This window comes from Lepidochelys kempii, chromosome 13 (genome assembly GCF_965140265.1).
Source record: "Lepidochelys kempii isolate rLepKem1 chromosome 13, rLepKem1.hap2, whole genome shotgun sequence".
NCBI classification, from domain to species: Eukaryota; Metazoa; Chordata; order Testudines; family Cheloniidae; genus Lepidochelys; species Lepidochelys kempii.
Genome location: NC_133268.1, coordinates 7,245,618 through 7,271,924, shown reverse-complemented (window position 1 = coordinate 7,271,924; position 26,307 = coordinate 7,245,618). Strand labels below are relative to the sequence as shown.

The window sequence follows — 26,307 nt, the reverse complement described above, 5'->3', positions numbered from 1 at the left end:
TGTCCAAGCCAGGAGCAATTTTCTTGTAAAAAAACAAAGAGGTTCAGTTTGGCTGTGGCAGGGCCTGGCAACACAAACCAGTCAAGAACTGGTGGAACTTCTGAGGTCAGTCGAGCAAAACTCTAAATATCTGTTGCAAAGTGCATAGCCCCACAGAGGCTGAGCTTTTAATCAAACTTTATTAGTGTTAACCAAAGACCCTGGTGGTTTCAAAATTCAAACTATTTGTCAACTGCTAATTATTTTAAGCTAATGTGATGGTATTTTACCAGCTGTATTAATGTAACTTTTAATTATCTGTGAACCATTTCAAGTAGCTTCAAAATGCTTCATCCTGGAGGCAAACCAACAGATAAATCGTCCCTGGTATTGTTGGTGTTGATCTCCCCTTTTTCTTATTTTCCTATCTCATTTATACCTGTTTGACTCTGGTGCAACTCCACTGATCGCACTGGAGTAACCTCTTCATTGCAGCAGGGTCTGGGAGATCAGAATCGGGCCCAATGTCAATTTTTATGTTTCCTGTTCTTTATTAACTCTCCACCAGGACCTCCCTTTGATTGGATTTCTTTTTAGCATCTCTGCATCCAGCTTCATGCAGAAGGATTTAGGCACAAGCTTGATTTACTATACCAGTGCAGACTGACCAGAGCCAAATTAAAGCAATCAAGGGCTCTAGGCACATATCTCATGCACTCCACCACAACACACACACACACACAGGACACTTCACCCTTTGGGGAAGTAGCAAGTTTCAGAGTTAGGACAAATGGGGCAGTGCATACCTCTTGAAACGATTGTTTCATGTCACGTGCACACTCAGGCAGGCACTGGCTACCCTTCAGTTCATGTTTTCAAGCTTTTCTTTGCTGCTCTTAGAGCTAGAAACATTTTTTTAATGAATCCAGAAATTCTGATCTCATCAAGTGACTCCCCAAACTGAGGGTCTAGGCTTGGTCTTATAATACCTTATTCTGGCCCTGAGGATGACAAGGGAGTGAAACCAATAATTAAGTTTATGTGGTTAGGGCTAGATTGTGGTTTTACTGTACAACTAGTGTAAGGAAATAACCCACAGCAGCAGCAAATTACTACTTACTAATTACTTGTGGTTTTACTGTATGCCCAAGGAAATGATCTATTTCAACAGCAGATTACTACCCACCATCCCCTGACCTCGAACCAGTTCAGCCGCAGAGCTGGCATGTGAAGGGCAAAGCCAAAGCTTCCCCCACTCCCTGACCTGCTCTCCTCCTTGTGAGGAGTAGCAGGTATATAGCGCCAATTTGCTCCTAAATGCCAGGACTCAGGTCTTACTCCTCCTAATGTTTCCACATGGCCACAGTGCAGTCCATATTTATTTTTGCCTTTTATACAGTGCATCTATCATAGATCTCTAAAAAAGTGAGGGAAGTGACAGAAATCCACTGAATGCATCCGATGAAGTGAGCTGTAGCTCACAAAAGCTTATGCTCAAATAAATTTGTTAGTTTCTAAGGTGCCACAAGTCCTCCTTTTCTTTTTGCGAATACAGACTAACACGGCTGCTACTCTGAAAGAAATCTACCATCACCTCCAGTTTAACGGTTCCCTGGCTCTTAACGTTCAGGGATCTACACAGCATCTGCTTGAACGCACAAACTCCGTTCCTTCGCTTCGCAGCACAAACATTGACTTATAATTGTAGCACATGTGTGGGCCCTTTAAATATTCTAACACGCATGCATACAAGTGCCAGGGCTGCAATCACCAGGACTTGAAGGGATTTGATGTTCCCAGATGATGAGAGAGAAAAAATAAGGATAATTGACTGTCATTGCATCCTGGTCATTCAGACTTGCTCTGTGAGAAAATATTCAAGCATAATAGATTCATAGTAGATATTCACTACAATGAATATACTGAGCATGAATCGAAGAACCATGGAATACCAAGCAGAAGTTAAAGAAGCAGAGATCCCTGCTTTGGCCTCAGGAAACATCTGCTATGATTTATTTACACAATTGCACACCATTAAAACATGTAACAAGTCTGCACTGTTCTCATTAAGACGAGAATGGCTGCACTTTCTTAACCAATCTCAGTTTACAAAGTCCACACTAGAAAAACGTGTGTCAGCTGCACTGAAAGCTTACAGTCATGTCTAACGGCTTAGGAAGTGTGATGATTTTCTTCTCAGTTTTGACAAGGGCATCACTAGTTTCTATCTGCAAAGCAGAATCAGTCAGAACAGTGTGGAGCATGATAACCAGGCTAGCTCCTTCTTTGACAAGTGGCCACCATCTGATATGCCACGGGTTTTCTCCATCTATTTCAAAGGGAAGAAAGAAGAAAAGAAAGATGTAAAATAGCCCTATGACTCCACCGCCCATAGGGAGCTGGAGTAAGACTAGATTATTTAAATGCCATGAGCATTGGCCATTACAGGAGGAACGTTTATTAAAACATATAGATGGCAAGCAAAGAGCAGCGTTAGGATAGAAAATTAAATGAATTGTGACGGGTGATGAGTAACAGCCCCTTTACAACAGCGAGCGCAGACCATAATCCCAGCAGATTTTGAAAAGTGAAAGCCAACTGCACTGATATATTATTTAAAACATAATTTCAACTTGTCATTTGAAGTTTGAAGTCATGTTTATTTCCCTCCTCCTCCCCACCACAGACTAGAGTGTGGCTGTTTGTTAAAAAAAAAAAAAAAAGCAAAAGCTGTAGCAACAAAGGGTTTCATTGTCCAAGGGGAAATGTTCAAGTAAGTTTCAGTTCAGCCAAAAATGATGCAACAAATGGAAGGAAATCAACAACAAGACCTTGAGAAGCAAAGTCAGGGCTAATGAACGGATTGGAAATGTCCTATAGTTTTCGCTCCTATTTGCAAGCAAAATAGGGTCAATTTAATTAATCACCCATGTAGCTCAGATATTACCATCATTTATGATTAATAATAATAATTAGCATAATATTGCCACTACCTGTGATTAGCGTGGAAATACTTCAGACCTCAAGATCTTAGCTATGCAAGGAAATGATGTCAGCAGGTATGCAGTCAAGCCCAGGAATGCTACCACCTTTCAGCGCCGTGATGGCTTTGCAAATCTCTTGCTTAGCACGAGGTACATTGAAGTTGTTTTGCGCCAGCTGCTGTTTCATCTGGGCAAGTGATTTCTCTGTGAAGGGAGACTTACAATTGGGAAGGCTGGCAGAATGTGTTCATCATCGACACATGTTGGATCCTTTGTGGGAGAGCAGTTCATTTCTATCTGCTCTGTATATGATTAACTCCTGATGTGTGGGTGATTAATTTTCCACCTCCAGATCGTTAACTGTTTTGCATTCTCATCAAGTAGGATGCATATGGGCTTGAAAATGCTCCACATTGTGTATTCGTAAACAGTATCCCATCTGGAACCAACCAGTCACTCCGTCTTTGGTGGCTCATGGGTATAAAGTGATAAGCTACAGTAACCAATAAAGCAACACTATATTGCAACAAAGAAGCCATACTGATGCAAATGCAGTTTACATGGACCCATCAGATCTCACCAGTGGATCAGACGCAGACCCCAAAGCAATTAATATGTGTGGAGCAAACAGGTGGAAAACAGACACCAAATGGGTTGTTTGCAAACTCTTTGTAGCCAGCATTCAGTTTCTGATGCTGTGAATTGAATTGCAGCTTCCATGGGAGCAGGACTGGGCCCTAATGCTGTTATGGTGTCTTCCATTTCTGTCATGAAAAATGCTTCTCAGGAGAGCTGTTGTGCCCATGAGATAGAGTGTACAGCAGACTCCACGCATGTGCACAGTAGCAGTGTCTGTAGCATTTAACAGTAAGTAGCCCTTATATCGCGGTTTTTACCTCACCGCGCTTTACAAAGCCAGCTCGATAGCCTTTATCCCCATTTTATAGAAAGCTCAGAGAGGTAAAGTGCCTCTTTCAAGGTCACAGACTGCAGATGCTCAGAAGCACCCCTAGGGAGGGAATCCAGTTCACCCTACACCCAATCCTGTGCTCTATCCACTGGACCCTGTTGTTCTCCCCTAACCCTTTAATATTTGGATACTCTGGCCAAACACTTACAGAGCTGACCTATGTGGGAACCATAGGCAGAGCTGTTGCCTAGGGTCAGCAATTGGAAGACAATAGAGTAGATATCTGAATGGCAGATTAGGGAGTCTTTAACCATCCAGGGTATGGTGACTAGATAACAATTGTGAAAAAATGGGACAGGGGGTGGGAGGTAATAGGCCCCCTTATAAGAAAAAGTCCCCAAAAACGGGACTGTCCCTATAAAAATGGGACATCTGGTCACCCTAGTCCAGGGTTCCCCTGCATGTCCAACCATATAGAACAGGGCCTACTGTGCAGCATGTCCTGTCTTCTAAGTGGTAGTTGCTATAGGTCTTAAAGCATGTAGGTGAGGTTTGGAATTATTGCATGACACCATTAAACTCCACAGACACATCGATTTTTTTATGTAAATAAAACCTAAATAAAACTTAAACATCAACCAACAAGAAAAGACTAAAATATCTTAATATAAGCAACCAGCCAGAGTGAATATACAGGTAGCAGCTGTATTCGCAAAAAGAAAAGGAGGACTTGTGGCACCTTAAAGAGACTAACCAATTTATTTGAGCATAAGCTTTCATGAGCTACAGCTCACTTCATCGGACGAAACCATGTAAATTCAGTTGGAAAAAATGTTAACAATCCATCAGTGCCTGCATCATCACTGAAGTACTGGCTCTTTGTGAGCAGAATGAGCTTGGCAAATGGAGTTACCTATGGTGAAGCTTCACTTATATTTGCATGACAATGGAACAAATCCTGGGCTCTTTGATATCAGTGAGAGTCATTCCATTAAAATCCCTGGGACTAGGATGTGACTCAGTGACTTCAGATTGCAGGTTGTCTTCAGGCTTTTGTCCACTCCTTCATCTAAGCCACTGTGCTGCCCCTCCCCTGTGCAAATACAAATTACAATCAGTTTGCTTCCTCCATGGCTGAGACTGTCCAGAAGCCTCTAATGAGCCTGTGATGCCATTCCCAAACTGGTCACGAGGGTGTGCTGAAGTGCAACACGTGTTGCATCTTACTAAAAACTTTCTTTCAACCAGCGGTGACTTTGTTTAGTTATTCTATAGAAGTGGCTGGGATGTGACTGTCAATATCGATTGCTGTGTCAAGACAAACTCTCCTCGTAGGAGTATAAGGAAGTATGTCTAGTGTTAAAATCCTAGCTAACGGCCTGTAAATGTCCATTTGAAATAAGATGGAACCACTGTTGAAATATGAGATGTACAACTATTCATACTCATCCTGGTGCTCCTTTAATTTACACCAGTTTAAATCAGTGAAGCCTATGGAGTTGTTCAAATAGAGGTGGATCTGAATCAGCACACGAATGTGCAGTTCTTTCTGAGCTTCCCCACCCCTACAGTTTTGAGGATGCATCTACCTAGGGAAAGGGAACACTCATATTTTTTGCTTGGTTTCCTTTGTTTGAGGTGTAGACATCTGAGGCCTGATTCTCTTCTCACTTAAATCAGTTTTACACTACTGTAATTTCACTGACTTCAAGGGAATTAATTACTCCTGATTTACATTGGTGTAAGTGATAAGAGAATAAGGCCCTTAGTTTAACATTTTCTGAAGTTTGCTGCATAATTATGTGAAGGTTCCTTAACTAATTCCTACTGATAAAATAAGAAAAAACAAAACTAGTGCTGATTTCCCCTTCCTGCCTCTTTCAGATATGTAGCCTGATGCTATCATATATCCCCTATGGTCACTGCTGTGTCATGTGCTAACTTCAAAGGTTACATCTGTAATTCATAGCAGACCGTAACATTTTGACATCAGATAGCTGTGCATGTAAACAGTGTTTCACATCATTATAACCTTTATTTTAAATGTCTCCAGATGATATTTAACACTCTGTTGAAAAGGTTTTGCTTGGGTGGAATTAAGTTGCTCCTGAACCCTCTTGGTCTATGCATATCATTCCCAGAGCAAAACAGTTAGGCCACGTCTACACTACCCGCTGGATCGGTGGGTAGTGATCGATCTATCAGGGATCGATTTATCGCATCTAGTGTAGACACGATAAAAAGATCCCCGATCGCTCTGCTGTCGACTCCGGAACTCCACCAGGGCGAGAGGCAGAAGCGGAGTCGACGGGGGAGCGGCGGCCATCGATCCCGTGCCATGAGGACACGAAGTAAGTGATTCTAAGTCGATCTAAGATACGTCGACTTCAGCTCTGCTATTCTCGTAGCTGAAGTTGCATATTTTAGATCGATCCCCCCCCAGTGTAGACCAGGCCTTAGAGTAGAGCTTTTGGACTATGTGAGATCCCTCTAGAGAACTTCAAGCTCTCCGAAGAGTCTTGTGGAGGATGCAAAATATGCACACTACTGATGTGGTTTTTTTAGTTATAGCATCTTAGTACCTATCGGATTGTATTAACAATAATATTTTGCAGCTATACCTCTAACTGCTTTAGAAAGATGGGAAAGTATTATTGCCACTGGTTTACACGTAGGGAAACTGAGGCACAAAGCTGTTGGATGTTTTTTCTTAGATCACACAACAAAATAACGGCAGAATTATGTGCCTGTTCCAAAAGGGAGGATAGAATCATAGAAATGGCCAATTAACACCTACACAATCAGAGCACAAAAAAAAGGGTGGAGGGAGAGTGGGTTATAGATTATTGTAAAAACCCATACATCCAATGTCTTTATTAAGTCCATGATTTTTAGTATCTAGCAGACATGGGCGGCGGGTGAACCGCCAGTTGGAGGAGGCTAGCCCCCGGCTGGCCCAGCCTCCCTTCCCTCACTGGAGCCTTCCCCCAGCCCCCGACCACAAGGCAAGTGGGCAGAGCACAGGCCCCCACAGCCCCCAAGCACAGGGCAGGCAGGCAGTGCATGGCCCCAGGCCCCCCAAGCACAGGGTAGGTAGCCCCAGTGCCTCCAGACCCCCACCTCTCCCCACAGCAGCGCGGCCCCAGCACCTAGTGCCCCCTAACAGAGGGCAGCCCCAGCCACCCTAAGTCTCGGCCGCCCTAGCCCCAGCACACTGCTTTCCTGAAGAGGAGCAGCCTGCTGGGCTGGGGCCAAGGGGGAAGGGCAAGCAGGGCTTCGGGGAGAAGCATGGGCAGGGCCATGCCACGCTGTTTAGGGGGGCACAGCTTTCCACAGCCTATGCAATGCGCTGCCCAGGCTAGCAGATTTATGAATTTAAGCTCCCAGGCTTGTTGTTTGAAGGTGTTGTTCAGGTTTCCTTTGAGGATGAGGACTGAGAGATCAGATAAGGAGTAATCACTTTCTGAAAAATGTTCACCCATCGGCGATAGGGTGTTTTTGTCTTTTTATCATTTTTCTGTGTGAATTCCTTTGATGATCAGTATGCCCCACAACACACCTTTCAAGATGAATGGGTCCTACACATGCCTATCACAATATGTGGTGTACCTCATCCAGTGCAATAAATGCCCCACTAACAACTATGTGGGTGAGATGAGACAATCACTACACTCTCAAATGAATTTTCCTTTGTAATTCCTGTGTAATTTTCCTTTTTCTGAAGCTTGTCATACTCTGATTGTCAGAGCATGAAATATTGCAATTTGCTAGGGGTGTTTTAATTATTAACGGCTAAAAATAATCACCACCAGTTCAAAAAAAAAGATAATTATGACCAATGAGTGAGAACTGGAAATTTTGTAAAATTCATTTAGTTAAATTATCAAGATTCTTAGCAGTCAAATTTAGCAGATCTAGCAGAATGTGCTCTTCTGATTGACATATACTAACAATAAATGTCTCCACTATCAGAAGGAGAATAATTTACTTCTAATTTCCACTGGAAATTAGGTGAGCCAGAATGTGGTAGATTGTTAGATCTCAGATATAGGGTTTAATTGGTTTGCTAAGAAACAAAATATGAATGATTGTTTGGATTATTGGAAGTTTCTAGCATCACATTCCAGGAAGTCCCTAAACACAGAGTCTCTAATGACCATTTCTCAAGTGGTGCTCTTGGAATTCAAGAGGGCCTATCTATCTTAGATATTTATATGGCCCCATCTCCGTAGTATCAGAGCATCTCGCAATCTTTAATGCATTTACCCTCACAACACCCTTGTGAGGTAGGGAAGTACTTATTATCCCCAAACTGAGGTACAGGAGAGGCCATAAGAGATTTGTCCAGAGTCACACCAGATTGGAGCAGGAACTGAACCCCGGTCTCCCACAGCCCTGTGCCCTAACCACTGTACCATCCTCCCTGATGTATTGGTAGAGAATCTCTGTGCTAAAACTTTCTCACCAGCAGAAAATCAAGAGCTTCAAAGCCAGTGTCGCTCTCACACCTCAAGACGTGTGCTTCAGCTCAAAGCTGAAGGTTTTCTGAAGGGATAGTTGATGTGAGGAAATATGAGCATAGAAAAAGCCGTCTGTCCAGGTCAGTTCCTAGCAGCTCACTGTTTTCCACATTCCTCTGCAGCATATTCTGGATTTCAATCATCAGACTTCCCACATCCAGAGAGGGAAGAAAGAAAATTGGCTTTCTCCCGGTCCCAGAACTCACTGCTGTAAATTATCCCTCATTTTGGCCACTTCCCACTTCTAGTCCCTCTTTTATTTTCAGCCAGTTGACATGGCAAGCAGCTGTGTCCTTGTCTTAGAAGGCATAGCTTTGGCATCTCTGAAAAATGAAATATTTGCCTCTGCTGTGACCTCCATGTTTCATCATGTAACAAGGGGTCGGAGGGGGAGGGAAATCTTTCTTTTGAGTCACACTTGAACTTTGTACTGTGACTTGATAGGAGCCTCTGTCTCTGCCAGAATAAAGTTATCATAACTTGAGGCTCCAATTAGCCATCTATCTTGGTCCATTTTGACAATTGTTTATTTTCAACTATCCCTCAGTTATGCTTCTGCTCAAGCCAACTTGCTTTTATGCTCATGGTTCTTGGTTTTTCTCACCCATACTTCGAATGCCTCAGCTTTCCATATCCAAATGACACCAGAATGGTTTGAACTGTAAATAAGCAGGGTCCTCGGGCAAACAGTATTTGCAAAGAACTGCAGATCCGTTCTGAAGGTTTTGTTTAAAAATACGATTGGTTTTATGTGGTCTGTTGACTTATGAGATCCATTTTGTGAGGAAGGAAATTGTAAATCAAAACCAATGGAACTGCTGAAGACTGTATATCGCTACTAAGAGATTCTGGAATGTGTCACTTAAATGCAATTCAAGCGACTTGGGTTGTCACATTGGTATGAAGTTTCCATAACGAGAAGAAAAGGAGTACTTGTGGCACCTTAGAGCTCATGAAAGCTTATGCTCAAATAAATTGGTTAGTCTCTAAGGTGCCACAAGTACTCCTTTTCTTTTTGCGAATACTGACTAACACGGCTGTTACTCTGAAACATAACGAGAAGATGACTTATCTCAATTAGATCACAATCTTTCTTCCAGGTCTTCTACATATCGTGAAACAGCTGCAGGACAATGAGGTTCTTTAAAAATAACAACAACAGTCTCCAAACATCACAAAAATAAAGAGGAGGATGGCTTAAGGTGAAAGCCAAGAACTCCACTGACTGCTAATGCCTCTCACTTTGAATATCAGCTTTGAACTTCCATTTGATGCATCAGTGGAAAAAGTGCTTAATGTTCAGGATTGTCAGTTCAGAGACTTTGTGGCTGCAGGCTGTTAAAAGGGAAAATGAAGTGCGGTTGAAAATATATGATAGCTGGACAGGTTTATCTGGAGATATGATTCTTTAGGACCAGATTCTGAGCACATAGGAAGGAACACACAATATCTTGCAAAACAAATCCACCGCATAATCCATTGGTGCCTTTACCGATTGCCTTGACAAGTGACTATGTGAATTACCGTCTTCCATTCCGACCTCTTCCGTGGTTTTGACTAATCCTCAATGCTGACAGTAATGTGTCTCTTTTGGCTGCAACCACTATAGCCTGAAAATTACCCTCCTTGACTTTTCCCTCATGCAGAGGCATTCTCTTCCTTTGGCACATACATGTGTCAAGAGGAGAAGTCACCTGTGAGGCCAATGATTAAGTGTTGTCATGAGGAATAAACATTCTGTGTCACAGCTTGTCCTGGTAGGGTTATTCAGAGCGCACTTGGGAGCGCATCATTGCTTGGTTCCAGTGCTGCTTAGGGCAGTCAGCCAAACAACTTGTGAATGAGCTGTCACCCATGTGGCTGGTTTAGAGACAATGGTCTTGCAAGTTCTTTTGCAAGGTTGTTCCATTCCAGTGTAAGTTAAATGTGGCTGTGAGTCAGGCTATGCACTAGGAGTAGTATTTGGATTGAACAGTTGAAACTCTCAAACCCTCTGTGTGCTTCTCTCTTACTCCTAAAAAAAGGGGTGGGGCCTGGGCAGATGACTAAGGACAGATGCTCAGCTGCACACTCCCCTTGTAGGTTTTAGTCCTGCCTCCAGATAGGAGTATGTAATTCATGGTAACCACACCAAAGCGTTTCCACTAACGCAGGATCAGGTTCCCATCCGCTTTTTACCTTGATGTAGAAATGCAACCCACCGCACCCTCCGTCATGTGTATGCATGCAAAATATGTCCAAGCGAAGGGATTTCTTTAGCCCCTCCTTCAAAAATAGAAAAGCCCAACACAGAGTTTGTGTGAGGAGCTCACCAAAGTAAATGAAGAATCCTTCCAAGGTGGCCCTGCTATTACAGTGTGTTGCTCCTGGGACTGGGGGGGGGGGGTGTCACATAATAAACCTTTCAGGGCTTCTAATTTACAAAATTCATTTCAGCGCTCCCCAGAGTTGCTAAGTGAAGTGATATGTCTATCTTGATGTTGCAAATAAATTCAAGTCCGCCTCAGTGGTATCCCAGGGAGACCACATGAGCAGAACAGTTCAGGGGAAGACTATGCAAAGGCACAATGCTTCAGAATAAACCTCAGCAGGGACTGGTGGAGCTTCTGTTTTGAATACAGAAGAGTGAGAGTTACACTAACAATCACAGGAAAAATCCCCTCAAGATGGATGTGGCTCTGATTTAGTTTTTCTGTGGTTTTGCGAGTCTCTTGTTAGCATTACTGCGTGACTTCTATGAAACCCACAGTCACAGCTGCATGGACAGACTTCAGAGAAACTTCAGAGAAGCCTGATTTTATTGAGGTGATTGTGCGGGGCTGATGAATTATTTTTAATTTAATTTTTATACATTTCCATCTGTTTTATTTCTCCTAAGCATATGAAGCCCCAACCCAGTCCATCCATCTTCTGTGTCAATCCGCTGGTAGGTGTTAAATGTGTTGATGTTTATGTGGAAGTTAAGAACTTGCTTGGCAACAGGGAGTTAAAAGGAAATCAGCTATCAAAAAAGTCAATTTCAAGTGCACCTAAGGTCAGGGAGCAAAGGGTTGACTAAACAAATCACTTCATTGCCATTTGAACCGCAGTAAGGCCCAGTCAGATTGGGGCACCATGTGTTAGGCTCTGTACAAACAGGAAGAAAAAGGGCCAGATTTTCAAAGATATTTAGGTGCCTAAAAATACAAATTGGCACCTGGGATTTTTAAAAGCTCCTAAACAGGTTAAGTGCCTAATTCCCATTGAAATCATAGGCCATAAATGCAACTTTGGGAGGGAAAACAATTCAATAGAATAATTTGTTGTACCCTAGATCAGTGGTTCTTAAAGCCAGTCCACCGCTTGTTCAGGGAAAGTCCCTGGCAGGCCGGGACGGTTGGTTTACCTGCCGCATCCACACGTTTGGCTGATCACGGCTCCCACTGGCTGTGGTTCACTGCTCCAGGCCAATGGGGCTTCAGGAAGGGCAGCCAGCACATCCCTCAGCCCGCACCGCTTTGCGATCAGCCGAACCTGCTTTGTGCTTGTGGAAAACTTTCTAGCCAAGATGTCACTAGGAGAGTGGTACTGAGTAGGGACATTGGATATGATTCTGATCTCACATGGGTACAAATCCATTGGTTTCAGTAGAGTTATTCCTGATTTACACCAATGTAAGCAAGAGCAGGATCTGATCAGAACACTGCTGGTAATGGTAGGCATAGCCCGTGAACCTAAACTCTAGACCCAAACAAACCTGAATGTTGAGGGAGTTCAGATTGAGGACCATACATTTCCATCAGGAGCCAAAACAAGGCTAAGACTGAAGCTGGGAGTAAATTTGAATCAAGATTCAATTTAGATCCAAACTTGGTAGGCCAGGCTTGTTTTATTTGCTCCTGTTCTGATGAGAGACTTTTGCGCGAGCTCAGATAAAAGGGTGCTTATGTTTAGCAGACCAACTTGCAGAGGTGGGGAAGTATGGAAGTTCAATTGCTGGTATGTTTACAGAGCTTGGAGGAATGGTGGTACAAATGCTGCTGATGCATCTGAGAGTTAGTCTGAGCTGTGCATGCGTTCATCGGTATCATGGATTGGGGCTGATCCTACCTCTGTCGGAGTCAATGAGAACTTTGCAGTTTGCATCATGCCCCTAAAGATGATGTCTGCTTGGAGAAATATTTAAATCACTTATAGCCAAATGTTCAAAGGGTTCTTTCCTTGTGTGTCAGCACCAACATGCATGCCCAAAGCATGATTTGGATGCATAGACCCCAACATGCATGCACACGAGCTAGCCAGATACATACAGATTTGCATCTCTGACAATGGCAGGTTTCCCATTGTCTTCAATGAGAGTTGGATCGGGCATTATGAGCACCATCATTCTTTCTCCTGAAAATCAGGTGGCGCTGGGCCACCACTCAGCTCAGTTTTGGGGCTGAGCTCACAGAATTTGATTAAAAAGAAACCCGATTGGAATAAAACCACAGAATACTTGGGGCTAGGAGAAAGGAGATGGGCTTTTAGCAGCATTCATTGCTTTCAGGGGGATGTGCTTGTATATAATTTTGGACAGCAATGAAAACCTTCTGCCTCTGGGAGAAGCATTGATTCTGTCTATAATTTTTTTTATCATCAGAGCCTGGGTATAAATTGAGAAAGGAAAAAAAAAAGTCTTTCAAGGTAACTGCCTTCCGCCATGATCTGCTTTTCATGTTTTGTCACTATACATTCTTGAAAGGGAAAGTCAATAAGTTTCCAGGTAGTCTCTCAGGATTTCTGAAGAGTGTATAATAGCAATGAGGTGTAAGCAAAGAAACAGGGCTTTAAAGAGCTCAATAAGGATACTGCATGATTCCTGTGTGACTGCTGGGCGTGTGGCCAATTTACGGGTGGGGCAAAAGTTTCTAGCTGAAAGTTAGTTAACGCTGAAACACAGGGAAGCAGGTAAAGCATTTAACATTTCCCTTTATTGAGTGCCGTAGTTATGCATCAGGTAAGGAAGAAGTGTATCCAGCAGTTAGAGAAACAGAAATGGGAGTCAGGACCCCTGGGTTCTTCTCTTAGCTCTGCCATTGGCTTGCTGTGTGAATTTGGGCAAGTCATTTTACCTTTCTATGTCACAAGTTTATCCCTACCTCAGAGGTGTATTGTGAAGCTTATCTAGGTAGATCCAGATGCTCAGTGGGTGTTAATCTGCACAGCTCCATGTATTTCCATGGAACTGTGTCAGTTTGGACCAGATGAGAATCTGACCCTTAATATTTACAGAGCACTTTGAGGTTTTGGGGTGGATTTCAAAAGATGAGGCATTTTTAAGGCCCAGCAGCGTATAATGTACCAACAAGGTAAGATGTCTTTTTTGTAGAACATACAGGAGTCTTGCTTAGAAAATGTTCAGAACAAAAGCGATTAGCAGATAGTCTTAATGAAGTGTATCCAGGAGTTTCCTCAAGAAATTGACCATAGAAGAACTCCATTATTATTTATGCATCCGATGAAGTGAGCTGTAGCTCACGAGAGCTTATGCTCAAATAAATTGGTTAGTCTCTAAGGTGCCACAAGTCCTCCTTTTCTTTTTTCCATTATTATTGCTAGCAGTAGCCAAAAAAGACCTATTCATCATATGGATTGCGAGGGATGGAACACAGCTGGTTATTTTGTTAAAGTACATCAGGCTCTGGAGCAAACTGCTATGCATTACATACTAATTTTTGGTCTAGCTAAAGAAAAGTGGGTAACAACAATTCTTTCTCTCTTCTCCAAAACTAGACTTGCATCTTTCTTAGATTTATGAACCAAAAAGGTAAATACTTGTAACTGCAGGGTGCCTGTTATCCACATGTTTGTGTAGTACTTATTTTTTGCATTACTCCTGGTATAAATAATTCATAAAACTAATTGGTGTGTATCTATCTATCCATTCCTTCATGACATTTATAATGCACTCATCATCCAAGTGGATAGTCACCATGTCTGAATTAGATTGAGACACAGCTGGTGGAAATAACAGCATACGAAACCATTCTTTTAATAAGTTATCATCTGTTTATTTGACTTTCAAACGATGGATTTTGATTTATTGTTTTAGACCATTCAGATGTGATGGAGACCTGGCCATTTTGGGAAATGAAGTTAGAATGATCTCTGTTAAAATGCTAATTTTGACTCTGGCAAAAATCCCTATAATTTTTAGTCTTAACAAAATTGTTTTAATGGTTTCAAACACTTGTAGTAAATGGTTTAAATATTGTAAATGTTTTGAAATTTTAAAACTGTTGCATCCATTAATTTTTTTTAAGGCTTATGGCTTGTGGTGCTTCATGGACGACTAAGATGGAAACAATTCCATGTGGATATCATAAACTACTCAGACACTGCTCTTGTAGTTTATGATGTCCACAGAACCCGCTAGTTAAATGATTTCCTTGCCATCACTGTAGCTCATTTTCCACTCTAGAAATTTGAGCTTTCTGGACAAAGGTTTCAAAAGAGTGATAGACACTTAACTACACATTTCTCTTGCAATACTGCCAGTGCTGTTGGGTTAAATATAAATGCTAACTACCTACAGCTAGACCTATAATACTTTCAGTTCCTACAAATGTACAGGTTTCAGAGTGGTAGCCGTGTTAGTCTGTATCAGCAAAAAGAACGAGGAGGACTTGTGGCACCTTAGAGACTAACCAATTTATTTGAGCATAAGCTTTCGTGAGCTACAGCTCACTTCATCGGATGCATGCCGTGGAAAATACAGTAGGAAGATATATATACACAGAGAACATGAAAAAATGGGTGTTGCCATACCAACTCTAATGAGAGTGATCAGTTAAGGTGGGCTGTTATCAGCAGGAGAAACACCCACGTTAACTGATTACTCTCATTATAGTTAGTATGGCAACACTCATTTTCTCATGTTCTTTGTATGTGTGTATATATATCTATAATATGTATGTGTGTGTGTGTGTGTGTGTGTGTGTGTATATATATATATGGGTGTGTGTGTGTGTATATATATATATATATGGGTGTGTGTATATATATACACACACACACACATATTCCTACTGTATTTTCCACTGCATGCATTCCAATGAAGTTAGCTGCAGCTCACGAAAGCTTATGCTCAAATAAATTTGTTAGTCTCTAAGGTGCCACAAGTACTCCTCATTCTTTTTACAAATGTACAGTCGCCAGAGTCTAGGAGTATAAAGACGCCCATTGACCTCAATGGGTTTTGAATCAGGCCATAATAATCATGGTGGGAAATACATAATAAGCTTTCCAATTCAAATGTATAGGAGGAAGAGGCTTGTTAGTCTGATATGTGCTCGTCAGGTTTCAGCTCAGAGTTTCATGCCAGTGTACATTCTCTCTCCTAACTCTCTCTTGCTCTCTCTCTCACTGTGCTGTGCAGATGAACCAGAGTTTTATGACACTGGAGTGGCAATATAAAGTGGCTGCGACCTTATCACACTGAGTCTTGGCATGGATTAAAAGTGCATCCTCAAGATGTAGATGCCTCTAATTTTCTTGAAGCAATTGCTTGTTAAACTCACTTCCTGGCTGAGTTTGTAGATACTACAGTGAGAATGCACAAATGTTTCTGTTTGATGTTAACAATGTCTTCCACTTGAGGCAATCACTGGGTAATTTGATCTTCCATTTAATTTTATCAAAACCCCAGGAACCAAATAATTTCTATTAAAAACAATACAACTTCCACTTTTTATTCCGATCAATTTTCATTCTTAGAGTACAATGGTTATTGGATAATTTGATCACCAGCTAACAAAAAACTATCATTAAATCTACAAGGAAAGGCCAGTATTCTGAATGCAACAGAAGAAAACTAAGCCCAAGAATTGCCCATGGTAAGAAAAGAATACAATAAGAAACTATTATTCAGAAAACATTGATAAGAGCTACCGTATACTATGAAAGCTGAGAAGTATCCTGCTGGTCATGTGGATAAAAACATCAATGGTTTATTTCAATCAACATATTGCATTGATATAGGGACAAGGCACTATAACTGAAGAAAAATTGATTTAGCCACTTGCATCCAATTTTCTGCCACCTGAGTGAACTTATTTCACCTTTGTTTAAGTTTCCCCTCTGTGCAATAAGTCCTGCATTCCAAAAGCTAAAGGTGTAGCCTGTAGGTCTCCGTTGCATGCTATTTATCTGATATCATGTGAAATAAAATATGATCTTCTGATTGAAATCCTATGTGGGTTTGCCATTTGTATCTCCTGCAGGTCAACACGTTCATCTCCTTTGTGTTTCCAATGGTCGTCATTTCTGTTCTGAATAGTATCATCGCCAACCAGCTCATCATCATGTTCAAGCAAGCAGCACAAGAAAACCAGGTCTGCATTATTGGAGGGCAGCAGACGATGCTCAGCATGTCCATGGAGCCCAGCCGTGTGCAAGCTCTGAAGCACGGAGTGAGAGTCCTGCGTATGTACCTGTGATGTTAAACATTGAATGAGTTAGCAACATGTTCTGGGACATACCTGGTAGAATTACAGACACCAGCAGTAGATCTGGTTGCAGTTTTTCTCCAAATCTTTTTTTCCCAATGAAAAATGGCCTCTTTTGAAGGCCAAAACTTCCACAAGAAAGTTTTTGGTTTACAAAATTTTCCAGTTTTTCCTCAGACCCCCAAATTTTCATTTTTTTGTTTTGTTTTTCTCCCTTTTTCTTTTTTCCTTTCCCCTTTTTTCCCCATGTTTGCCAAGGAATGCAGTAAAATAAATGCTATCTAGGGTTTGGGGAGTTTTTCATTCTTTTTCTTTTTTTCATTTTCCATTTGCCACACTCTAACTTTTCCAAATCCTCAGCCTTGGAAAAGTCGAAGAGTGACAAACAGAAAAATGAAATTCTCTGACTGCTACTCAGAAGCTATTCAAAAGTTAGAGTAGTTTGGAAAAATTGGAATAACATAAGTAAACCCAACCTCCTGGATATCACTTATTTTATTGTCCTCGGGGGGAAATCAAAATTATTATTATAGTAATCAATAATTATTATACTTATTATTATAATCAAAAAATTATTCAAACTTTAAAGTGGAAACAACTTCTGAATTTCCTGAAGAATTGTTTTTTTCCATTTTTAACTGACTCTAACCGAACATGTTACTGGTCTTGTGTCTCATCACTAGTGAATGGATGACAAATTTAAGGTTTTACAGTTGCAAGATAATTTGTGGGAGCACTTAAGTCCATCTTGAAGTCCATCCTTATTTAGAAAAACACTGAAGTATGTGCTTAAAATTAAGCATGTGCTAAAGTGCCATCCCAAATAGGTGAGCTTTCTTGAGTCAGGGCCCAAATACTGAAGCCATTTTAATTATAACTTGTGGTTTTACCAGCAGCTCAAGAGCTAAGCAGCAAGATGCTACGGATAACTTGTATAGTCAAAGATTTGGATCTGTACTTTGACCACCTTATGCACACAACAGTGAATAGAAAACATGTGCACAATGATCTCAGCTGCATGTGCAATTAACGCTGTTTGTGTATGCAGTCACAGTAATTATGCATGCAAATGCACTTCAGTTTTTGCATGGAGACTCTTCTCAAAATCCATCCCTTGGTATTTTCTAGTCCAATTTATTTTCCTTACCACACAGTAAAGTCAATAGCTGCTGTGAAAATATTCTTTACTTTATTGGAGCTGTGCAGAAGACTCGTTTTTTCACTTAAAATGTATCTGTGTGTGAAAAGAGACTTTGGCAGATATTGTATGTAGTGTTGTTGCAGCCGTGTTGGTCCGAGGATACTATAGAGACAAGGTGGGTGACGTGATATCTTTTATTGGACCAACTTCTGATGGTGAGAATCAAAAGATATCACCTCACCTGCTTTGTCTTTGACAGATATTCACAGCTTTGATCCAGGGTTCAACTTTGCCATTTCACCATTTCTGTTGGTGACAATGGCAGAATCCTAAACTTCAGACAAAAAATCATGAATTTCCATCCCTTCAAACTTCTGATGAAATATTTTCCCCCTGCAAAAATTGACATTTTCACAGCACATTTGAAACAATAACGTTAAAATGTCACAACCAGCTCCACTGATTTCACCAAGAACACACGTAGCCCATTTTTTCACTGGTTTCTACTTTTATGACTTGAGGTTTCAAAGGAGACAGTTTAAGTCCCTGAGGACAGTTTGTTTGTGTTTTTCATTACCTGGGAGGGTTTGGACAGTGTTATCATTTCTCTCTGAGGGACAGGGTTATTTTCTTTTCCGTTTACTGCTCACTGGCAGTGGTGAAGAGCTGCTGAGGTTTTGCTCCGGAGGCCATGTTAATGGGTTCTGTGGCTGGACCGAGTTCCAGCATTCACTCGATGTCAGCAAGGAGAAGGAGGAACTGCATTGTGGAGCAGCAGGAATGGTTCCATCTGCACATTTACACTAACGCCACTCAGGGTTCAGTTGTGCCATATCAGTACAGTCCTGCACTGAAGGTTTTCCTGAGTCGTGCTGTCCAAGAGGGCACCCAGCTTAGTACATCTTCCAGAACTGCCCCGGATACATGTGGAATTTACCTTTTCAGTGTAATGGACCACACCTCCTACCCATCCTCTTCCATTCCTTTGGAGCAGCAAGCACTCCATGTGCTCAGGCAAGCATGAAGATTGCATTTGTGGCTGCACAGAGGCTGCATTTTGCATCTTTCCCCCAGCCCACATTGTGCACCCATTCACAGGAATAAACTGTGGGCTTCAGTGAACTACAGCCAACCCAAACTTCTGAATAATTTAAATATGGTTCAGAGAGACATCCAGGCCCAGCTTTTGCAAACATGCCCAGGCAAATAATGGATTCACATTTGCACACACAGTTATTGCGGTTGCACAGACCATTGCCATAACTAGGAGTTGTGACAAAGCTCTGTCCTTGCCTCTGTGGGTCCTGCGTTTCCTGGTGGATTTCACTAGCCTCAGAGGCTCACTGTGACCTTCCACGTAACCCTGCTCTCTCTAGAGACAAGGGTCACAGTCTACTGAGCCATTTTCATCATAAGCCAGCGAGGGAGGTGAGGAGAAGTTATCCTTCCTTGCACAGTCTCTGTTGTCTCCCAGTCTCAGTGATTAATCAGGGGGCAAAGGGGGAGGGGGGAGCCCGGCCCCACCTTCTACTCCAGGCTCCAGCCCAGGGACTTTAATAGTATCAGCTATGGTAGCTGACCTTTTAGAAACATGACATGTACAATTCCCTGGGCTACTTCCCCCACAGCAGCCCTCACTTCCTCAAGCTCCACTTCACCCTTACCTCAGGGCCTCCTTCCTTGTGCCTGATATGGTGTGTACTACTCAGCCTCTCCAACAGCACAACTTCCTCCCACAGCTTCTGACATGCACACCCACCTGACTGATTGGGAGGCTTTTAACTAGTTTCAGCCAGCCCCTGATTGGCTTCAGGTGTCCCAATCAACCTAGCATTCTCCCTGCCTTCTGGAAAGTTCTTAATTGGCCCCAGGTGTCTTAATTGACCTGGAGCAGCTTCCATTTCACTTAACCTGGTACCAGGGATTTGTTTAGCCTGGAGCTAATATATCTATCTCCCACTACTTTTCTATAGCCATCTGGCCTTGCCCCGTCACAGAATGCATATGTTGTCTAACCAACCATTTGCATGGGCGTTCAGGATAATTACCTGGAGAAATTGGGCTATTGTGGGTGCCTATTGAAGTGACACTGAGAGTTTCTGGTTGCCCATTGTTGTGGGTAACACGATTTATCTTCTTGCTTTCTATACACAGAGTCCATAAATCTATTCAGCACATATGCTCATATGTACACACTCTTGGTGGTAGAGTTTATAAATGAAGCCAAGAGCAAAACTGCTGACAGAATTTTAATCAAAAATGTTTTAGTCAATAACATTTGAGGCAATGCAGAGATTGCTTTGTTCCCTTTATTTCTGTGCAGAGCTGTGGTTCAGACACAGGTCAAATCAAAGATCTCGAACCTGGAAATAGAGCTGACCTATGGCAAACTTGATGTCTTAACTTAATGGGACAAGGGAAAAGCAAAGGAATCTGGAGAATAAACTGGGAGGTGATAGAACAGAATCAGTTAAAAAAAGGCACAGAAAACATTCTAATAAAAGACGCTTCTCTTCTGTTTTATATGGTGACAGTCGCAGGTATAAAGTACAGTGTGACAGTTTTTCTGGTGGTTTTCCATACAGCCACTGTCATCATTACCTTGGTTGAAGCTGAAATGCTTTCCCTGCTATGATGTCTGTTCGACCTGGTCTACCCAGGAGTGAAATCTTAGCCCTATTGATGGCAAAACTCCTATTGACGTCCATGGCGCCAGGATGTCACCCTAGGATTTTTCAGGTCCATTATTCCCAATGAGTGCAGCACCACAGCTCTGATGGAGGCTGTGATAGACGAGGCTGAGGCATTCTGAACACTATCTTGTCTAGCACTTAGTGAGAGAAAGGATGATCCTGTGGCTAAGCAACTCACTGGGGACCCAGGAGGCATTGTTCCGTTCCCAGCTTCATTGCAGTCTTCTTGTCTGACCACGGGTAAGTCATGTAATCTCTCTATGCCTTCCTTAACCATCTCAAAAATGGGGATAATAATACCTCACAGGGCTAGTATGAAGATAAATGTATTAATGCTTGGGAGGCATTTAGATATTACAAGGGTGGAAGCCATATCAGCACCTCAATGGATTAATATTTTATTCTATTTTTAATACTTCTGCCTATTTCTATTTATCAAGTATCAGTCTTTTCTCGCTCAGCCCCAACACCTTTGTCCTGACACTGAGTTGTATCCTTTAGATGAAGGAAGATAGATTTCTTCATGAATAACAATGCAAAAAACTAAATTTATACCTCTCATTCCCCAAGAGTGACTCCCTTATAAAAGAATTTATTCACAAATAGGTGTCTCTTTAAGACACTGTAAGACATGGGTCTTTTCTCCAAGTAAAGAAGCTTTTGTTAATTATTATATTATTATTTTTTCCAGGCAAATTTTCACCTTGAAGATTTAGTGCCAATGCTCAGGAAAGCTGTTGCACATTAGACATTTGCCAGAACAAGGAGTAATGGTCTCAAGTTGCAGTGGGGGAGGGTTAGGTTGGATATTAGGAAAAACTTTTTCACTAGGAGGGTGGTGAAGCACTGGAATGTGTTACCTAGGGAGTTGGTGGAATCTCCTTCCTTAGAGGTTTTTAAGGTCAGGCTTGACAAAGCCCTGGCTGGGATGATTTAGTTGGGGATTGGTCCTGCTTTGAGCAGGGGGTTGGACTAGATGACCTCCTGAGGTCCCTTCCAACCCGATATTCTATGATTCTATGATTAGGGCTTCAGTACAAATTACGTTGGTTTAGACTCCCCAAGTCAGGATCAGAGTGTGGCCGTGATCAGAGTGTGGCCGTGAAGCAAAGCGTTTCAGCATTGCTTCGGCAGCAACACCAGGGGGCAGTGTGCACAAGAGTTCATATAAATACCTGCTCCACCACCCATAGGAGTGTGCAGCATCCATTCCTCATTGGTACAGTAACTCCATATCATGTAATTACCCAAGCTTGTCAAGGGACGCAACCCCATACGCTAGGTGTCCCTAAACCTCTGACTGCCAGAACCTGGGACTGGACAACAGGGGATGGATCACTTGATAATTGCCCTGTTCTGTTCACTCCCTCTGATGCATCTGGCACTGGCCATTGTCGGAAGACAGGGTACTAGGCTAGATGGACCATTGATCTGACCTAGTATGACCATTCTTATGTTCTAATTTCACTGCTTTAAGATTCCTAACCGCTCTCAGAAAGTATGTTTTCATCCAACCATTGGAATATCATAGGCTAGACTTGGCAGCTCTGAATTCACTCAGCACAATAAATTAGAGCAGTATGTTACCAAAAGAGGCTAATGGCACTCAGAATCAATAGCTCATGAATTAACACATTATTTGCTAGCATTTACATCCTTTCTTGGCTACATTTACTTTTAGTTGTGTCCTAAATAATGAGGAAGTTCAGAGCCAAAGAAGGTATGAGTTGGGCTGCTATGTAGACCAGACTGGCAATTCATTAAATTTGTGGGTTTCTGATCTTAGTCCTACCCAGATGTCAGTGTGGGTGTGAGAATCAAAATTCAAAGAGCTCAAAGAGCTGGCTTCTTGCCAGTATCTTATGAGGACAGTTCTGGGTAATTGCCTCTGTGTGTCAGCATGTTCACTCTGAATCTCCATGAATAGAATGCATACAGTTTTGCCTTTCCCTGCCCCAAATTTTCCTTCCAGTTCTCTGATTATTAATTATGATTAATGTTAATTATTAAATAGTGCTGAGCTTAACCTCTTTACTACTGAATGATGTCCCAAGAAGTGTGAAACTTCTGTGCAGCTGTGGTTCCTGGTGTTCTGCTCATTTGACTTTGTTCTGTAGTAAGAAACCTTTTGCCTAAACAAATCCACTATCTGCCAACAGTAAAGTGGTTCATGAATCCAGGGCTTACGGTCTTCTAAGACTTGAGTCTTTTATGCATATATGTACATAACATCTCCTAATATATAGCCTGCAGTGTGTAAAAACTTGCCATCTGTTATCTGCTGATTATTTGCTCTTCTCATACAGAAACCATTAAAAAAGACAATATAGGTGAGGGAATATCTTTATTGGACCAACTTCTCTTGGTGAAAGGTACAAGCTGGGGTGAAAGTACGTCTAGGGACTGACCGGTATGGGGCTGGGCTGAGATCGGCTCTGGCCCCCGGAAGGGGTGGGGCTGGGGAAGATCAGAGCCAGTCCTGGCCCACCCAGTACTGGCAAGTGCCTCCTTCCCCTTCCCCAGGGTAACAGCGGCAGCTGGGGGCTCTGGCAGTGGTTTAAAGGGCCCTGGGCGGTAGCAGCGGGCGGAGCCCTGGGCCCTTTAAATCGTCCCTGGAGTCCCACCACCACTTCCCGATGGCTCCAGGGACAGGGCTCCAGCCGCCACTACCACCCTGGGCCCTTTAAATCATCCCTGGAGCCTGCCGGAGCCCTGGGGAAGCGGCGGCGGGGCTATGGGAACGATTTAAAGGGCCCAGGGCTCGTCCGCGGCTACCGCCCCAGCCCTTTAAATCACCGCCCCAGCCCCGCCACCACTACCCCAGGGCTCTGGCAGCAATTTAAAGGGCTGGGGGCTCCAGCTGCTGCTGGGAGCCACAGGCCCTTTAAATTGTGCCTGGGGAAGCCGATCCACCCCGGTACGGTGCACCGGCTCTTGCCAGTACCCCATACCGGGGCGCACCGGCTCACTTTCACCTCTGGGTACAAGATTTCAAGCTACACAGAGCTCTTCTTCAGGGCTTGGGAAGGAAATCAGAGTGGCTGAGCTACAGACAAGTTGGGACAGATTGTTAAGCATAAGGGGTAACACAAGTTGTAGAGGCCACTTGAAATGCAGATTGTTAAGCATAAGGGGTAACACAAGTTGTAGAGGCCACTTGAAATGGAGTAGGCAATAAAGGTTGGACAGTGACACAAAAGGAGTTTGAAGTGGGTTATTAGGGGTTAGCAGGCAGGTGTTGTTACAAATTGTTAGAATGAGCCATGAAACCAGTGTCACTGTTGAGTCCATGAGTTTTGGTGTCCAGTAGCGTTATGAGTTTAAGTTCGCAGGCTTGTCTTTTGAAGGTATTGTGCAGGTTTCCTTTGGGTGCAAGCATTTAAAGAAAAATTAACATCAATTGTTTTCAAATACATTTAGCCAATTTAGTCAGGCAATAAGCCAAATAATTCTCACATTTCACCATTCAGTACCTGCTTTTTTAATTCATTCATAAGTATTTTAAAATGTTTTCAATATTTGAAAAGTACTTACATACCGACTGATGCACACAGTAATATATGCTTTAAAAAACAAGAACAACTGGTATTTTAATACCTAATATTTAAAACATGCCAGTGAACACAGATAAAATCTTGCCCTACGTTGGATACTAGACATGCAGGTTGGGGGCAGCCAAATTAGGGCTGGATGAGAAATGAAGCAAATGCTCCTGTCCCTTTAAAACAAACCAGGGACACTGTCAGACCTCCTAACGTTATCAATGCCACAATAACCAGGTAGCAGGTGGACGTGACACAATAAAAAATTATCATATTTCAATTCCAAGTCTCAGAGTGGATGGTTACAAATGAGAAAATATTTTCAAACGTGGGATGAAGTGCCCCTGGAGAGAGTTTGTTTGAGCCTTTAGGGCTTGATCCTTCACGCAGTGAAGTCAGTGGTAAAATGGCACGATCAGGTAATTACTCACCAGCATGCCACAAAAGGGCAAACACACAGCCCAGTGTCCAGGGTGTAGAATTCATAGTCAGAGTGGGCTTGGAAGGGTAACCTTAGTATCCAGCATGCTAAGGGGCAGCATGCAGTTATATTGCTCCAGGAGCAGGGCAGAATCCAGACGGCGACCCTGAGGGTCACAACCTGGTTCCTGTTCAGAGCCGAAGTAAAGAGCTGCTGGGGTGTAGACACCATGCTGTCTTCCCAAAATTCATTGACCCTGCTTCAAAAGGCAGGAAGGCTTCCTCGGAATGCAGTCTCCGTCCCCTTGCTGATTTGTATGTAAATAGAGTGTCCTCTGTTTTGATTCCACTCTGCTTCATTTACACTGGAGACAGGTAGTTAGCTGCCTTTCCCCCTGTTTTTCCCTGTGTTTGGTCACCGATGTTAAAGCATAATGTCAATGAGAAGCCATAATTCCTCATATAGAGTTAAAGCAGATATTTCACAATGATTTTAATCACCAGTGTTTCACAGGCTTTCATAAAGGACCTTACCTGATACACTTTGTAATATTGTATACAAGCAGTTGATTCAATTGCTTATCATTAGGTTCAGTCCCCTATCTATGAAGATAGGGCTATTCTCCCATACTGCTAGTTCAATGACTTTGTTTACCTTTTATATAAATGTACGTTAATTGTCTCTGCCTGATGACCAGGCTGGTCAGACAAGCAAATACACACTCCTTTTTCTAAGACAAACTGTGCTTATGCTTTGCTTGCCAAACACATTATAAGGATATAATTCTAGCACCTATCCACAATTCTTTGCACAAACCTTGTATATACATCACACAAGAATATTAATGATCAGTGAGTTATTAGTATTCCAGTGATATATTACATGCCACCTTTTGGGTATATATGATGACAACAGAGTGTTAGGTGTACTGAGTATGTTAGGTCTGACAAAAGTTGCTGACACAGAGTAGTGAACCACCAATGGGCCTCTGTGTCACAATGAGTGGTGGTTATTAATTATTATTATTATTACTTATTATTTCTTTTGTAAGCTGCATATGTATAGGGATCATTTCCCCCACTGAAGTGCAGCTACCTCTGCGGTGATGGGCCACAGCCACACAGATCATTGATACAGGGCCTGATGCCAAGCCCACTGATGTCAGAAGGAGTCTTTCTATTGACTTCATCAGGGTTTGGATCAGGCCCATAGTGCACAACAGTGAAGAGATGAGACACTGAATTTAAGGATGCTAGGGAGAACAGGTGGTCCTTTGGTGTGACATAATCCCACACGGCAACTTGGAGCCCAATTCCAGCAAAAGCTTACCCATCCCAGCAGTCCCAGTGAAATCAGTGGCACTCCTTGGTTGAGGAGGTTTGGGCCCTTGGATTCTAAGGTCTTCTCTAAAAGACACCAAAACAATTATCTCAGTTTATCTACTTTGGAAGGGTGAAGGAATGAGCCAACCCTGCTGGAATTGAAATCAGCAGCTCCAGAGTACTTAGAGGTTTCAAACCTCATGCTGACTCCAGTGAGCCATCCTCTATAGCAGCTTCAGAAGGTTGTCTCTTGTAAAATGCCATGGGTCTTCAATTCCAACTGACTTCAAAGGGAGCTGAGAGCTCTTGACACCTGCTGCTAGTCTC

At 42.5% G+C, this 26,307-nt stretch overlaps 1 protein-coding gene across 1 annotated transcript in view; it reads left to right on the top strand.

Moving 5' to 3' along the window:
• The window catches only part of NTSR1 (neurotensin receptor 1), a 103,752-nt gene that overhangs the window by 57,848 nt on the left and 19,597 nt on the right, over nucleotides 1-26,307 (top strand). Inside the window, exon 2 of the mRNA XM_073309117.1 lies at nucleotides 16,637-16,838. Coding sequence (XP_073165218.1) covers nucleotides 16,637-16,838 — 202 coding nt within the window. The remainder of the gene's footprint in view (nucleotides 1-16,636; nucleotides 16,839-26,307) is intronic.